Below are 18105 nucleotides of genomic sequence, written 5' to 3'. Positions count from 1 at the left end.
AAGAGAGGTCCTCATATAAATCCTTGCGGTACACCAATTTTAGTTGTTTTAGGATGTGAGTAAGTGGTAGATATTGATACAGTGTATTCTCTATCTCTCAAATAGTTACATAATAATTGCAGTGCCATGCTAGTTATGCCAATAGTCTAATATAGCAGATGTTTTAGAAAGATCAATAAGTAACATACCAGCAAAATTTCCAGTGTCAATTGGCCGCCAAATATTATCTGTTAGAAATATTTATGCTAAATCAGTTGAGTATCCCTCCATAAACCCAAATTTATTTGGTGGTAGGATATGAAATTTTGACAAATAACTTGATAAATGTATAACTATTAGTTTTTTTGCCAATTTTACTAAAAAACGAAAGTATAGCAATAGGGTGGTAGGTAGATGTTAGATGGTTGTCTCCCTTCTTGAAAGCAGGGTTTATTTTGGCCTTTTCCAAAGAACTTGGATGGATAAATTTCTGTCTTAAAGATAAGGTTCACTGTGTGACAGAATATTCCAGATATTAAGTATGCTATTATCTTTATGAGAGATGGGCTGAAGTTATCAAGACCTGGCCCTGTATTTTCTAGACTGGAAATTGCTATGACTATGTCATCAGGTGTCGCAAGAGGAAGAAGTTATCAGGCACATGGGGTAAGTCTGGGTCAGTTGGTCATCAGCAACCTTGATTATCTGTACAGAAGAAATTAATGAAGGAGGTGGCAGTGTGCAAGGGCTTGTCAAGGAGAAGGTCCCCCGATTGTATCATAACTATTACGGCATTACGATTGAATCGACCTAAGAAACAGTTCAATGCTTTCCATTATTTTTTACAGCATTGCCAGCACATTTAATTTCGTCCAGGCACACAAACTCTCCTTTCCCATTGATTGGCATGGCCCCTGGTTGCAGCCGGCATGATCGCAGTGCTTCTGTGTGAGCTCACACATTGGGCCTTGCAAAATTTGCAGCTTCGTCTCAAGCAATACAACATTGCGCTTTGTCGGCACCGTCTTCTGTCAACTGGGCTGTCCACTGGTGCTTCCGCAGTGCATTTCCGCGCTCGCTGAGAAGTGGGTGGGAGCCGCTCCGCTTCCCTTTTTTTTTTTTTCTCTTCACACGCAGCTCGGTCGTGCGTGACACGGATGTGAGGCGGCTAGCATCATATTCGGGCGGTCAGGCGGAATTCACTGCCCGGTGGCTTACGAAAAGGGTGCCACTTAAGTTGAGGACGACGCAACGAGCTATGGAAAGAAGAATGATGGGTGTAACGTTAAGGGGAATAAGAAGAGAGCAGGCTGGGTGAGGGAACAAACGCGAGTTAATGACATCTTAGTTGAAATCAAGAAAAAGAAATGGGGGGGGGGGGCGGGGGGGCTTGGGCAGGAGATGTAATGAGGAGTGAAGATAACCGATGGTCATTAAGGGTTACGGACTGGATTCCAAGTGAAGGGAAGCGTAGCAGAGGGCGGCAGAAAGTTAGGTGGGTGGATGAGATTAAGAAGTTTGCAGGGACAACATGGCCACAATTAGTACATGACCGGGGTAGTTGGAGACGTATGGGAGAGGCCTTTGCCCTGCAGTGGGCGTAACCGGGCTGATGATGATGATGCACGGTGGCAGATACAAATGTGCGTAGGCACACGTGTCACCCTGCCTCGGCATCATTCGTTTAAGCAGAAATTAGGAATGCAAATTTCACGATTATGCTGCATAAATAATGCCATCCTGAAGACAAGGTTTTGATCACTATATCCAATATACGGTGAATAACATATCGTTATGTATTTTTTTTTCTCATAGCCCTAATGTATAAATCGACACTCTTAAGTTGGCTCATTATTATAACTGATATGTTGTTATATGCGGTATCGCTGCAAGTGGACTGCACTGTAGTAAGAAAATTAGATAATATGTGGTCGATAAGTGTGCCCTATTTATTTGTGGGACAGTGAGTTGAAAGAGTAATTAGGTTTTGATACCTAGTTGTGGTTAAGCTTAATATGGGATGTTTTCTTTGTTCTATCTTTATTGTGTCCATTATTCTTTGTCATTCGTGCTATTATTTGATGCATGTTATTTGACGATTCTCTTAAATAAGTGTAATCACACTTCTGACGAAGTACAGAAGCGCAGATTTTTGGGCTAGTTGGTTCGTTGCATCAATTGAAGTCATAGCACTGGATTGACAGCGACTGTAGCGCACGTCCTGTCGACTTTCATGTCCCTGTCAATCCAGCGCTATGGCTTCAATTATTGCCTGACGAAGTAATTTCAGGGTGTCTACCAACCTGGAAAACCGGGAAAACCGGGAATTCTCAGGGATTTTGAGTAGTCTGGAACAACTCAGGGAAATCTCAGGGAATTTGTGCCTCTATCAGGGAAAATTAGCTGTAATTTTATTGAAAAGGTTGAAAGTCGCGGTAATGCTGACTGGAATAACAGACAGGAATCTTAATGAATCGTCTTTGACGCCCTGTCGTCAGCTAGCAGAGTTTCCAATGTACAGTCAACGACCGACTTTCCGCATTCCCGATAATTTGGACGGCTTCGCGGCACCCCTAGAGTCAATGTATCAGAACGTCTGAAATTTCGGACGCAAGAACTCTTCGCCGTCCGATTTTCCGGATGTTTTGCCGTGACCGCAGGTCCGAAATGGCATTAATAAAAGCCACCACCGCTGCCATTTTGATTACCTCGCCGCCTCGAACCGGCGCTCTCGCATGCAGATCCACTGGCAGCCTTAGCCATCACTGCGGCAACGCTACGCCTAGCTGCTTCGACGTTCACTATGAAGCTTCTTGCCGTTGAGTGCCGCACTTTTTATTGAAAGAATTCGCTTCTGTCAGCAATGGCATGGACTCCGCCTTTGTGGTCCTCGCGATTGGCTTAGAAACTTGGAGAGCATGGTGCGTTGCATAATGCCTGTTCCCGAAAGTCAGCTTTGCCTTTGTACAGAAATGTTATTTGGTGAAGCATGCGCAAAAGTATTACAGTGAAGCATAACCAGCGTGGGAAGCGGTTAATATCACGGGACGCAGTATGTATTTCTTAATTATACGAGCGTGCACCCGGTAATTCCTGTCGCAGTACGAGCACCATTATGTCTAATACGTGTATCGACAGGCCTTCAGAGCGTTTGCGAATGTGCCTGTGCCGGTTTGAGCCCCTAAGGGCTGCAAATGACATGCATTTCTTTTCTAACCGGCCGATTTTTCGGATGTTTTCGCGGCCCCTAAGGGGGATAGACGTGCACTGTGCGACTGACCAAGAAGTTGCTTCAAATGGTCCGTGGCGCGAACGAGTGGCGGACGGAAGTCAAGAACAAAGAACCTACGCACTGAGGAATCAACGGGAAAGGAAACGTGCTGCCGCATTTTCAAAGGAGCTTGGGTTCAAAAAACAGTGTCGGCTGATGCTGAGATGCAGTTGTCCCTCATCCAAACCAAAATAAACTCTTTAAAGCATTGAAACACAACACTGAGGCGGCGTGCGCGGGCTGAGAGTATGTCAGGACAGTTGAGGTTGACTCACGAGCTGTTGAGAGAGAATATCAATTGTGACAAATCTCGGGCCTCATACCACTGAGCTATCAGTTGATAAAAATAGTTCATATTCGAAAATATGTGCTTCTGCGTGCGTTTCCTTTTTATTTGTATTTGAGAATGTCCGACACCATTTGCAATTTTTTTCGAATAAATTTTATTTGCTCTGCATTTTACTAGCCCCTCCCTTCTATTCTCTTTTTGAATAACACAAACACTACTCCTTAGTATTCAAATTGGATTAAGTTGTCTTTCTTTAATTTTTTTTTTCAAGGGTTCCAAGAGAAGGAAAGCATAGCACGGGAGGGCAGAAAGTTAGGTGGGCGGATGAGATTAAGAAGTTTGCAGAGACAACATGGCCATAATTAGTACATGACCGCGGTAGTTGGAGAAGTATGGGAGAGGCCTTTGCCCTGCAGTGGGCGTAGCCAGTCTGATGAAGATGATGACGACTAGAGAGTGACAGCATCGGGCGATGTGGTTTCAGCCTGTCTTGACATAAAACATAGTTCTACATCACTCAGGGAATTTTGCAAAGGCACTGAGGGAAAACCTGGAAAACTCAGGGAATTTGGAAATGCCAACTTGGTAGACATCCTGAATTTGGTTTGTGCACATGTAAGGGCAGATAAGTTGTTTGCTCTTCTTATGTTGTTGCTATATTGTTATGTGAAGCCACCATGTCTGCGATGAGATTGTCCGTCGCTGCTGCTTTGTATTTCGGGGCTGCGGCTGAGTCAAGCTGTTTAGGACAGCCTTTTCTGCAGCTCCCTTGTCTGTATTTTTTGAGGCAGAAATAAATTATTATTATTATTATTATTAAACCCACTTAGGCATCTAACATAGTGAATAAATAGTGAGTTGGATGTATCTAAAAGGTCAATATTAATATCGCCCATGATAATGACATTTTTCTGCTATAACATTAGTTTCTGCAGCAAATCACCTAGGCCTAAGTATAACGCACTTCCAGATGATGAAGGTAAACGATAGATGCGACCACCTATTAGGTTTTTCTTATCTTGTGAAAAAAATTTATCATTAAATTTGACCCAAAACAAATTTGCAATTACCCAAGTTGAGTGTCAAGTCAGATTGCCTGTGGAAACGCAACTCGGAGGAATTAAAAAAAAAAAAAAAAGCAGCACCACCATGATTACTGCTAACGAGATGGCAGTACTCAGATGAGTACAAAAAAAAGAAAGCTATACAAGTTATTGTGAGATGCGTAGGGCCAGGTTTCACTAACGCAAGAAAGAGAGAAACTATCATGGGTAGATAATCGAAAATTTGTGATATCATTCATGTTTGTTTTCTTTTTTTGCAGATTTTGTGCATTGAAATGGATAAATGAATGGCAGGGTGATGAAAAGTAAGCCTCGCATTCTTCAGGCAAAACGTACAAAGCCATTGGACAGAGCTTAAAGATTGAAAATTGGAAGGCTTATGCAAGCTTAGGTATTAATAGATAGATCAGAATGAGAAGCGATGCGAAATACCCGACTGTAAGGAGATTTTCGCACTTTGATTTGACAGTTTTCTGTCCAGATGAACTGCCAACTTTTTCCCTTCTTTAAGGCAAGCGTCCTGGAGAACAAACGCTTGTTGTCTGGCAATAGATGCTCATTGACAAATATTGCCTGCGTGTTCTCTCCTGAAAACCCTATGCTTCGGCTATTCAGTTAGGCCCTTTGCGCCTTCTTCATGAATTCAGTTTTTTGGTCGAGAGCAAAACCGCACGGTTATATTCTTATAACCAGACTTTGCTGGTACGCGATGCAATGTGTCGACATCAGTGGCCGAGACTTTAGAGTGAATTTAGTCGCCGATGGCAGCCTGGATTGCGGTACAATCCTCCCCATGGGCACAAGGCACCCCCCGTTATTTCCAAGTTATTTAATTTTGACTATTGCTCAAGGTCAATGACTTCCCCTTGAAGGACTTCGTGTTCTGCTTTCAAAGTGCAGTTTACTGTAGGCGACTCAAGCTGTTGAGATCGGGTTGACTCCACTACATCGTTCAGAGGCTTTAGACTGTCGTCCATGCGACCATCTTCAGTTCGCATCACACTCTAAGCTTTGTCCTGAAGCTTAGTTTGTATACTTACAACTAGCCGGTCGACTAATACATTCAAGCGATGCTTCAATATAGCTTCTAGCTTGTCCATTCGCTTACAGAGTTCAGCATTTGTTGGCATAGCGAAGAGGGCTAAATAGTGAATGCAATGTCAGTACGGAAGCAGAAAAAAACTATAGCAGCAACAACAGTAGGAGCAGCACTTGCAGGATTGACACATTCTAAAAAATATCAATAATGAAAGCAACCAACCTGTGAAACCAAAGAAGTTCGCTTAGTTGCGTGCTTGCAAATGCAACTGCTGCTGCTACAACAGTGATGCTCTTGCTGGGATGGCTTTTATGGCAAGAATACGGGCTGTGTAAAATGCAGCTTGGGGGTAGCTTCAGCGGAGTGTGTGCCGAGAGCAGCAGGGTAGTCAGCGCTGCGCAGGCATGTGTGGAATGCAAGGGTGATCACCCAGATAGTCACCGCAGCGACCTCGAGGGTAGCCAATGCAGCTAGCCTGTGAAACCAAGGAAGTTTGCTCAGTTGCATGCTGGTGAATGCAACTCCTGCTGCTAAAACAGTGTTGCTTTCGCTGGGGCAGCTTTTATAGCAGGAATCCGGGCTGCATAGAACGCGGCTTGGGGATGGCTTCAGCGGGGTGCGTGCTGAGACAAGCAGGGTAGTCAGTACCAGGCAGGCACGTGTAGGATGCAAGGGTGATCAGCCGGATAGTCACTGCAGCGCCCTCAAGGGCAGCCGATGCAGCTAGCCTGTGAAATCATAGAAGTTCGCTTAGTTGCGTGTTTGCAAATGCAACTGCTGCTGCTACAACAGTGATGCTCTTGCTGGGACTGCTTTTATGGCAGAATATGGCAGCTTTTATGGCAGGACTTGGAAGTCTGCCGAGTGTCTGCTGACTACTGCAGAGTCAGCAATTAGGTAATCACATGGTGCAGATTGGTGTTCAATGTACCAAAGATGTTTTATGTTTAGGCATTTGGGCCATGCAAAGTGAGAAACAACTCTCAGAAATGGAGCTGTACCATTTACAGAACTGGTTAAAAATATATTTACTTATTTGCATGACAATACGCGGAAACAGACTGGAACTAAAAGCTATGAACTTGGCTTGAACATGTTTCAAGGCCTGACAATAGGCATGACAAACAGTAGCATAGCATGATTCATTGCTTCCTTTGCTAGATGCCTGCCCATGAGTGAAAAACAAGCTGCAAGACCCTTTGCCTCTCCTCCTTCCCACTAGTGTCAGTCATGAACGCCACATGTGGCTAGGGGAACCACGGAGCACTACCTTGTGTAGCTTCTGAAATCGTCGTCATGTATGAACGCCGATCTCAAAGGCCATTAGCTGCAATCATAGCTTGTATTGGCAGGCATTACAGGCAAGAGCTATTCTAGAGATAGGCAACCAATCTTTAAAGAGGACACCCAAAAGATTGTGCCGGCCATGTCACTTGTGACGATAGTTTCAGTTGCTTACGCCACATCTCTACACTTCTTCACAACTGAGGCCAAGCCTGTTGCACTAGGAGCTCGAGCCATTCCGCAGGCATCTAGTAAAGAAGGCAGTGTGTGAGTATACCAGCACTTTTTAAAGAAAAGATAAACTTTGCACCCATTGCATAAATCAGATCCCGATTGTTAAGTTATACACAGAGATCACAAACTATATGAAATCAGTTTATACAGACAAAGAGGTACTGAACTATATAAATGCTAAATGTTAAAGGGACCCTGAAACGCTTTTGACGATTTTCTACAAACGTATTGAGTCGTTAGAGTAGGTCCTTCTGATCATTAATTGACACACTAAAGTGCTCCGCGTAAAGCGTGTAATTTATTATAAGGTTTTAAATATGCACATCGCTGCCGATCGCAGCGCACTGCTCGGCGGAATTTTAAGCCGCCCCTACCCATATGACCGAAATCACCCATACGACGTCAGTGGGGCGAGCTATCCGATTGGCTGACAAGGGCGCGTGATCAATAATTTTTCCAACTTTATGGTAAACAAATGATCTTCGTAATAGTTGGAATGTTAGTTAATTTGTTTTTATGAAAAGAAAGTAACATAAAGAGAATGCACAAGAATAATTTTTCAGCACACTTAAGCACTTCCGGCACACAGCATGTGTCGTCTGCTTGTGTTACAAAGTACTCAATTTTGAAGAGAGCTCCGCGGTCAGAGTCGGTCTCAGTCTTTTCGCGAGCACTATGATTCGACTTTGTTGCCTTGTGGACTGCAAACGTAGCGACTGGCAATATGTCAAGCTGCGACATCGTGTCCCTCTGCAAGGCAGCGTACGAGCGAACTGGCTGCTGCGCATCGGACTGCCGCTATCCGATCGGCGCCAGGATTTGCGCGTTTGTGGCCGTCACTTTACACCGGAAGATTACTAACGCAATAGCGTTTCCCGAGTCCGGTATTAGGGAAAATGCAAGCGCAAGGGGACAGAGTCTGGCCGCTTGACTTTGCCGTAACGGGATGAGCCATGAGATGAGCAGAAGGGCAAATGCGAATGGTCTGCACGGTGCAGCCACCTGGTGGCACAGAGCTCAACCATACACAGTAGCAGCAACAAAGTGTATTCTTCTTTCTGCTGATGTGTATATTTCGCAGGAGTGTAATCATGAACACGTTGTTTTTATAAATGTTTAAAATGTTTTACACTTGGTTAGAGCAATATTAGCGCTTTGTTTGGCTGGTTAAGCGCTGCACCAACAAGTGTATGGACCGTGCAGACCGATCAGGCCGCTCACGTACGTCTACGCTAAAGTTCCTTCATCAGCTTGAGTTTATGCCTACAGTCATTTGCCGAAATGACCAGCTTTCCTGTGATTACCGGAATACAAGACACGTTCGGCGCTACGACAGAATGCTCGCAACGCACGCTGCTTCGATAGCTCTCGCTTGGGGCCGACGGCCAAGCGGCTAGAGGAGCGGTCTCGCGCGGGCGGGGGCGGGCTCCAAAACAACCGGAAGTGGACGATGTGACGTTGCATCGTGACGCTGAACCAGTGAAGGCGGAGCTTAGCCCCACTCGCTCGGCGAACGAGTTGAGGAGGAAAAGAATGGCTAGGGAGGAGGGTAGCTTCTAATCGCTTGTAGCTCCATTAATACGTAACGCTTCACTTAAATTGTGGTGCGAATGTTCTACTTAAGCTGTACCCTACGCGTCTACAAAATTTGTCCGAACCGTTTCAGGGGCCCTTTAATTAATTGTTACGAGAAATAACTACACTACAAAATTGCACGGCTAGTACTCAAGAATTAATGATGACATACGTGATAATGTAATTGCAGTGCCACATGCAGAAATGGGACCAGGCCTTCATCACATCCTTTCTGCATTTATCTTTCAACTGCCCCTTATGGTGCCATGACAATATTTGAAAGGTATATTTCATGCCATTTAGCCTTTTGCTCCAGTTTTTATTCCTATAAATAAAAAAGAAAAGTGTGTCTCAAAACCTGCTGGCATGTGAGCCTTGCATTGGACTGCTGAGTTGTTATAGCAGCTTGAAGAACAGACCTACCATGGTTTGCACGTCTTTTCTGTGAGTATAAGACAAGCTTGTGCTGCTGCAGGAAGGAGCAGCAGGAGGTGGCAGCCCTGACGCCTGGAGGAGGAGCTCAGGCCGCCTTGCAGAGGCTGCTACAAAGGTTGGTCACCATCCTTGTGGACAGTACGCAAGGACCCATCAAAGTGAAAGCTACTGTTGTTGCGACACTTCACCAGAACCCAAGGGCAAATCTTATGGAGGGCACATTGCGTAAACCTTGCAACAATGCTAAGGAACATGTGTAACAAAAAAAGCTTCTTTTTTTTTCTGTTCTTTTTATCGTGTAGGGAGATTTTTTGTTTAGCAAGGCAGTGACATGGTCGCCCAATTATTCAGATTATCTTTGTAATTGAGACTAGGGGGCCAATATGGTTATCATCACACAAAGAAAACTGTGCGCTAAACTCACAATTTAACCCGAAATATCAATTTGAAATTGCTGCCTCTAAGCTCTTACTGCCAACAGCGACCACTTAAAGAGTACTGAGACAAAAATTTACTATCTTGTTTTTTCTGCTCTATTAAGTAGCTAATGACTCGGTAATCACAGCACAAATCTCATTTGCTTTGAAGCACGACAGGTGATTATTTGGAGTCTTGTTTGCGGCGACCAGTCCAAGTTACCGGTTCAGAGAGCAATGAGAGGATACACTAGGTTTGTAAACACAGCTGGACACATGATCACACAAAACTGTGATGTGAGCACTCACTGGTGCATGAGCTTCGTGTTGCTAAGTTCGTTTGCTACGCCTGCACATGCTTTGCAATGTCCTCATCATCATCATCATCATCATCATCCTCGAGCTTGCTTTGGCAATGTAGCATATTCCGGAGCAGGGGGGGTGGGGGGTTATTCTGTAAGAGTCCACCTAGCGGGCTGTTCATTTCGGCTGCTGCTGATTGGCTAGGGCCGCTCGTCTCCTCCTCGCTCATACAGCTGCATCCAATCAGCAGCGGCGGAAATGTCTAGGTGGGGGGGACTCTTACAAAATACCCTTCCCCCCTCACCCCAGCATGCAACGCAGGTGAAATAGCCGGAACAGCACCAGGCTTGGAGGTACATAGTCTCGGCGGAAGATCGGATTGCACTGAGCTTGCTAGGTTTAATTTATATCCGGCAGGCTTGAAATTAAGCCCTTCAATGGGGTTCATTCTACAGGGCTAAATATAGTCCGACGTAGCGTGAGTGCGTGCACACACTACGTCATGTTGCTGAGTACAACCGCGTCAATCAGGCAGGTCAAGGTGGAGAGTACTGGCGGAACAATCGATGAGAGCAGAATGTGCGGAGAGGAAGTATAAGCCGAGGATGATGTCTTGGGGACAGTGGGCGATCACTGTGAGTAGCGCAATTGTGGAGCGATCGGCGAAGGAGACATAGGCGGCACACATACCAATTACGGGGGCTGTTCCGCCATCGGCGACACGGACAACATGCGTCGTGGCGGGCGTGATTATTTTTTTCAGGCGGGTACGAAGGTCAGCGCTCATTACCGACAAATCCGCCCCAGTGTCTATAAGAGCAGATACAGGAACACCGTCGACTTGCACGTCATAAAGGTTCAGATGAGTGGACAACGTCAGTGGAGGATTTGGCGGCGTAGGGAGCAATGCAGCGTCACCTCGAGGCGCTGCATCATCTAGTTTTCCGGCTGGGAGCGGCGTCTGAAGGGAGTCGGCGAAAAGGAACGACGGGGCTGGGGAGAGCGAGATTGTTGTCGTTGGGGCGAAGGTGCACGAGAATAGGGGCGGTTCGACGCAGGAGAGTCAGTGACGGCATTATCGGAGCATGCGGCATAGGGACGAGAAGGGCCACCTGAGGGGCGAGAGTAGGCAGTATAAGCAGACCGGGTCGGGGAAGTCCAGCGACTTCGACAGTGCCAAGAAATGTGCCCGATGCGACGGGAGTGAAAACAAATGGCCTTGTTGTCAGCAGTGCCATTCAGATAGGTTGCGGAAACGTGGTGGGTAAGAAGAGGCCGGACGGGGCGGAATCGAAGAAGCCAGACGGGTATCAGGGCGATGGGCCGAGCAGATGGTGTGAAGGCCCATGTTTTCGAACTCCTGGCGGACAACTGCCTGGATCAGGAAAACGGTGACTGCAGGTGCGTTGGTGGGGCTGGATTCGAAGGCAGCCGGATAGGTGGCCTCAATCTCATGCCGGACGATCTTGGTAATATCGCCAGTGTTGTTGGGACGAGGAGCGTCGGCACAGGAAGATGTCGCTGGGGTGTTGGGCAAACGGGCAAATTGCTGGTCGATACGTCAGCTTTTAGCGAGTTCCAGGCGGCGGCACTCTTTTATAACAGCATCCACCGTCACGACGTTGTTGAATACAAGCAAGTTGAAGGCGTCATCGGCAATGCCTTTGAGGATGTGGGATACCTTGTCTGACTCAGTCATGTGTGCATCAACTTTGCGGCACAGAGCCAAGACGTCCTGAATGTATGTGACATAGGGCTCTGTTGACGTCTGCACACGGCCGGAAAGCCCCTTCTGCGTGGCAAGTTTGTGACCGTAGGGGTTGCCGAACAAGTCTCGGAGCTTTTGTTTGAGCGAATCCCAACTGGTGAGCTCATCTTCGTGCGTCCGAAACCAAACTCGAGGTGTGCCACCGAGGTAAAAGACTACATTGGCGAGCATGATAGTAGGGTCCCGATGCATAAACAATATGGCTGTCAAGACTGATTCCAGCTCTGCACATCAAATCGTCTTCTTCTGACTGCTGCCACTCCTTGTTGCACCGTAACATAACCCCCACCTGTAAGGATGTCGCCTCGGTGCTAGCTATAAGGGAGGTGAACTTGCGACAAAGTAAGGCTTCAGCCGTGACACATGCATAATGTCTGTGGGGACACACAAGTCCAGCCGAGCGATCTCGTAGTTCACATCGCCAAGCTGGCGCAATATCATGTAGGGCCCTGTGTAGTACGGCAGCAGCTTTTCAGACAAGCCAACGCAGCGGCATGGTGTCCATAAAAGGACAATGGAGCCAGGAGGAAATTGACCATCCCGATGTCGGCCGTGTGACTGGACTATCTGCGCGGCCTGAAACAGTGAGCTGGGAGCTGGCAATCTGGCGTGCCATATGAGCTTGGGCCATGATGTCTTGAGCATATTCAGCAGGAGTCTTTGTCGAAAAAGGAACGAGTGTGTCAAAGGGCAAAGAAGGGTGGCGGCTGAACGGAAGGTAAAAGAACTAAAAGAAAGCATTCTCATGACGGGACTAATTATAGGCGAAGGTCACAGAGGGTAACATGCTGTCCCAATCACTGTGGTCATCAGAAATGTACATAGACAGCATTTCTGTCAACATGCGATTGAGCCGCTCTGTCAGTCCATTTGTCTGCGTGTGGTAGGCAGTGGAAAGCTTGTGCTCGGCAGAACAGGAGTGAAGTAGGTCTTCAACTACTCGTCACAAGAAGGTGCGGCCGCAATCAGTGAAGAGCTGCCGGACAGTGTCGTGATGGAGGATGATGTCATGTAAAAAGAAATCTGCCACCTCAGTTGCACAGCTTGTGCGCAAAGCTCGCGTGATCGCGTACTTGGTCGCGTAATTCTTGCCAGGTTCATACATTGGAAAAGGGCCTAGAAGATCAAGACCGACGTGAAAGAATGGTTCTAAGGGCACGCCGATGGGGTGAAGGCGTCGAATGGGCAGCACAGCAGGTTTTTTTCGCCGCTGACAGAGTGCACAGGCTGCAACGTAGCAGTGAACAGCGCAGTACACGACTGGCCAGTAGAACTGGCGCCATGTGCAGTCGTAAGTACACAGAACGCTGAGGTGGCCTGCAGTAGGGGTGTCATGCGACTGCTCAAGAACTGGTGTCCAGAGATGGCATGGTACAATGAGCAGAAATTCTGGTCCTTCAGGACGAGTGTTGCGACAGTAGAGAATGTCGTCACGGAGCATGAACATGCGCAGCATGGGCTCCGAAGCCCAGAATTGAGGCGATCGATGAGAACATGTAAACAGTCATCATGCCGTTGTTCAATGCAGATATCATGCAGATCAGAAATGGCCAGGATCCAAGAATCTGTGTCATGCGCATCATATTTAGGGCAGTCGACAGGATTACAGGAGAGGCAGTCACCGTCCTTGTGCAAATGGCCTGACTTCTTTAAAACAGCAAATGAATACTTTTGGAACCGACCGTAGCGCCCATCTACCCAATCGTCCAGTGTAAGTGAGGAGAGCCAGCACAAGGTGTAGTGATCAGTAACCACAGAAAATGTGTGGCCGTACAAGTAGGGGCGGAATTTGGCAACTGCCCAAACTAGCGCCAGGCACTCCCATTTGGTAATACGAAAATTCCTCTCGGCGGATGACAGGAGGTGGCTGGCGTTTGCAATTACAGTCGCCGACCATTTATTTGGACCTCACGGGGACTCCGCAAATGTCCGTATAAACAGGTAAGTGTCCGAAAAAGCAGATAAAAAAAAAAGAAATTCTTTATTTCCACTCACCTATTCGGGCTCGGCAGTAGACTTGAAGAAACCATGAATGCACCTTTGCACACCGTTCAGTTTATGCACAGTCAGATAAGCCTGAATCTCGGAGAGGCTCGTACGGTCACTATAGGCGGCTGAAAGCACAGTCACTGCTTGTACACGCTCCTCATGCGACGGCAGCGGAGCACATGGTGCGTCATCTCACCGTCGTCGAGTTCTGCGCATGTCAGTATAGCAGTGTCAGCGCCTGTGAAACTGTCAAATGAGACGGTGTCCAGAATCGCAATGCAACCATTGTGCAGGTCTCAGCAGTACATTTTTGGCGTCAGTAGAGAGCACATCGGAAGGCGACAAATCCTAGGCCTCCCAGCACCCGCTTGCCGGCATTCCCCAGCGCAGTCTTCACGGGCACTGTCAGCGCCATTAGACACTTGACGGGATGTTTCCGTATGCCGCGTTGTATCACCACAACCTCGACTCAGCCCACAAAGCAAACACCACCACGCCGTCACGCTGACACCAGTCGCTCAAACGAAAAACGTGGCTTACTCGCAGCATCGTGCACGAAGAAAGAAACAAATCAGCTGCTGGATTGTCTTGACCTGGCTTACTAATCTGAGACTGTAACTGCTGTAGCCACTCTTTCGAACCAGGTAGAAACGATGATGATGAGCGGGGATTTGCAGTAGCGCCACTTCGTGGGGTATCAAGGAGGCTCCGTTCAAAACAAAAATGACGTTCAGCAAGCCGAACTATGCACCGGTCAGAGTTGGTGCATGGTGCTCTTGATCGAGTGGGCTCAAGGAGTGTCTGAAAAATCAGATGAGAAGTACAAGGGGTCCGAACTTTCGGCAGTTGTTACACATTATGGTCGATGGCAATGCCGCAAAGCAGAACGAATAATCGAGCATGTCCGAATTTTTGGAGTCTGAGAAATCAGTCGTCGACTGTACGCGCTCTGTGTTGCGCTGCCATTGAACAAGTGCAGCCCCAATTCCATGGCCATTGGCACCTTTGTGAAGTTCAGTGGCGGCAGATGAATCATAATGAGCCAGCAATGGGGGAGCCATGAGCAAGCATATGAGGGCGGAGAAGGCTTTGGTTTGAGCAAGGCCCCATGTGAAAGCAACTTCCTTTTTAAGCCAGTGAGTGGGCGATCAATATCAGTGAAATTCTTGATGAAATGATGGAAATACGAGCATAGTCCAACAAAGCTTCTTACGTCTGCGGTAGAAGACAACAGGAAAGTTATTAATAGTGCGAATCTTATCAGGGTCGGGTTGAATGCCAGCGGCATTGACGAGATGGCCAAGAACAGTAATTTGACTGCATCCAAAGTGGCACTTGAATGAGTTCAATTGCAAATTGGTGCATCCGAAAACGGCGAGAATGGCTGATAGATGTGTTAAATGACTCTTGAAAGTTGGTGAAAAGACTATGACGTCATCTAGATAACACAGACAGGTGGACCATTTATAGGTGTGAAGTAAGGAGTCCATCATTCTTTTGGAAGTTGCCAGGGCCTTACAAAGGCTGAACGGCATAACCTTGAATTGGCTGAGGCCATCAAATGTTACAAAGACTGGTTTGTTGCGATCCATCTCATCTACCGAGATTTGCCAATAGCCTGATCGGAGGTCTATCGGTGAAAAGTACTTGGCTCCGTGCAAGCAGTTCAAGGCGTCATGAATATGTGGCAAGGGTTAGACATCCTTGCGTGTGATTTTGTTGAGATGTCTGTATTCCACACAAAAGTGCCATCTGCTATCCTTCTTGACAAAGACAATAGGGGATGCCCACGGACTGGAAGATGGCTCAATAACACTTTTAGTCAACATTAGTCAACATCTTATCAACTTCTCGTTGTGTCACTTGTTGTTCAGCATGTAAAACACAGTATTCCCAGTGGCTTATGGGATTGCCGTCTCCGATGTAAATATGATGGGTGACCACTGAGTGTCGGGCTGAAGGGTGGCTGTCATGGTAACAGAATTTTTCAAGAAGTTTGCAAGAGACAGGTCGGCAGCTCATGCTGGGAGAAGAGCAGGTGCAATAATCTTGCCAAGTTCGTCTGTGCGAGTTGGTAAATCAGAGGTTCCTGTAGAGGGCGATGGAATTCCGGCATCAAAAGCTCATATCCCGCAATCGTTCACAAGCGAAATGTCACCCAAAGACGTGCCTCTGGGAAGAATTTGAGTTGAGGAGTTCAAATCAAGGAGAGGGAGCAAAGCTTGATTGCCTGTAACAGTGAGCACGGCATGGAGAACGGCCAAATTTCTTTCAAGCAGTATGTCAGTGATGGGGCATAGTGCAGAGACGCCGTCAGGAACAGATGGAAACAACAGTAGTGTGATGTACATAGTGCCTTAGTGGCATACTGATGTACGGAGTGACGTGCATTGTGACAGTAGAGTGAAGTAGTAGTATGACACTGGTGACGTCAGAATGACAATGAGGGACTGTTCCAAGGAGCACGAGCATCATTGTTTGGCTGTTGCAGTGCCAATGGAGGATGGTAATGACGCTCTCTTTCTTCGGGGCGATAATAACTGGTGAATGGTGGTCGCAGAGGGGAGGAGACAGTATGGTTGTTACAATCGCGAGTGAAGTGACCGATGGGCTGACAAGCAAAACAGATTGACCCATCGTCTGTGGTTCGCTGCTTGGCTAGATTTCGATAGCGTGCAGGATACCGCGGACCAGTCGATGGAATTGGGGCATGAGACAGCTGTGAAGTGGCAATGGCACATACAGAATTAACTCCAAGATTAGCAAGTTCTTCTGCCTGCATAGATGGGGCTGTAGGCAAGTTGTCTGGCTTACTGGGGCATGAAAAAAAGGCTGCAGGAGCCATTGCTTCAAGTTCTTGCCACACTTCCGCATCCGCGTCAGGTCATCTGATGATGGTGGTTGCTGCACTCCTAGCCTGTTGTCACAAGAGGATGTCACTCCTGTGTTCGGCAGAACACTGTTGGAGGATAATGAAGGTGGCAGGGTGGGTCCAGTCATGAAGGGCAATTCTTGCCATGCAGATTCCAGTCGGTGTTATCAGGTGTCCTCCAGCTGTCTGGATTTGAGAGCTGTTCTGTGCAGTCTTGACTTTCTTCAACTTGGCAACGAATGATCCACTTATGATGTAGTAGTCGGCTCCTGTGTCCACTAGAGCAGTGACGTCATCACTGTAGGGAAGCATCTCGAGGTCAGTGGTTCTTTGCCTTGTGTTGCGGTTAGGCCGTGGCTTCAGATCATGGCTGCATTGTGTTGTTCCACTGGGTTCACGTTGTATCATTGGGCTTTCTTGAGGCAGTGTCTGTTTGGCTTGAACTTGCCAAAACATAAAGATAACTGCTTTTTTCTTGCTCTATTTGGGCAACGTCATTTTTTGTATATGGGTCCAAAATAATATTTATTTGTACAATACTGCCAGCTGCCCGTTAACAGCCAATGAAGAAATAGCCAACATGAGGTACAGTTGTGCAATTCAGGGTAAAAGAAAATCAGTTACACTTAAGTGCATAGTCCAGACCAATTCAAGCCAAAATGAAATTACAGTTGAACCCAACTATAAAGAACCAGTTTACATCGAATTATTCAGTATATAGAACAATTTTTAAACACGGTATAGTTACAATGAGTATATATAGCAAAAATTATGCTTACATCGAACAAAAATAGCAGTGACTCCCAATATATCGAACGACAAGCGGTGCAAAAGTGCCCCCAGAAGTTGGCTTTCCCTCGCAGCGATGGGGGAACCCGCCAGCGCAACCCTATCCAACCATTCTCCCTACTGAGACTGCGCTGCGTCGGGCGAGCCGTCAACACTCCCCTGCAAAAAATTACTCGCAGCAGCGCTTGCTCAGGCAGCCAATTGGAGGCTCTTGTGCCCTCGTCGTGCGAGATGGTGCAAGTGCAAGTTGGCGCAAGTGCAAGTTTTCTCGCTGCTTTTCGGGTTCATTGTGTTTGCGCCTTGTGGGCCTCTTCTTACAGTGTTGCCATGACAAAGTGTCAGAATTAGCTTTTTGCAGGGAAGCTTGAAATCATAAATCGGGTCGAACGAGGTGAGAAATCGGATGACCCCGCACTGTGTAAGACTCCGAGGAGCACTCTCAGTACAATCTTTAAGGGGGAGATTAGGGCTGAAGTGGACAAACTCGCGACCCGGTGCCAGTGGCGCCCGACACGTATGCGCGGCTGTGTACTAGCGATTCATCCGAAATTGCTTCAGATGTGCCGGCTTCCGCATGCCTGGTGATGACTGTAAATTCTGATGAGTGCGACGAAGCCGTTGCCGGTGTTGCCAAAGTTTGGAGCTAACTGTCAGAACTTCCGGAGGCCGTTAATGAGTCAACAGTCGATGAGTTTGTGAGTGTAGATGATGGTGTCCCGACCACAGGGTAGCCTGTAAACGAAGACTACATTGTCAACATGGTAGCGAGCTCAAGTGAAAGTGTGCACAATGAGGAAA

At 47.1% G+C, this 18105-nt stretch overlaps 1 protein-coding gene across 12 annotated transcripts in view; it reads left to right on the top strand.

The window, feature by feature from the left end:
* The window catches only part of LOC142580151 (uncharacterized), a 750235-nt gene that overhangs the window by 179499 nt on the left and 552631 nt on the right, over window positions 1–18105 (top strand). For 11 of the 12 annotated variants that reach the window (XR_012827590.1, XM_075690998.1, XM_075691004.1 and 8 more), the window contains one exon: window positions 9211–9285. The exons of the other annotated variant lie outside the window; for it this stretch is intronic. Coding sequence is in view for 10 of the 11 variants with exons in the window: in XM_075690998.1 (XP_075547113.1) it covers window positions 9211–9285 (75 nt within the window). In the remaining variant the exon portion in view is untranslated. The remainder of the gene's footprint in view (window positions 1–9210; window positions 9286–18105) is intronic. 12 annotated transcript variants of the gene reach the window in all.

The sequence above is a fragment of the Dermacentor variabilis genome, chromosome 4 (genome assembly GCF_050947875.1).
Source record: "Dermacentor variabilis isolate Ectoservices chromosome 4, ASM5094787v1, whole genome shotgun sequence".
Lineage (NCBI taxonomy): Eukaryota > Metazoa > Arthropoda > Arachnida > Ixodida > Ixodidae > Dermacentor > Dermacentor variabilis.
This window is presented reverse-complemented; position numbering and strand designations above follow the sequence as displayed.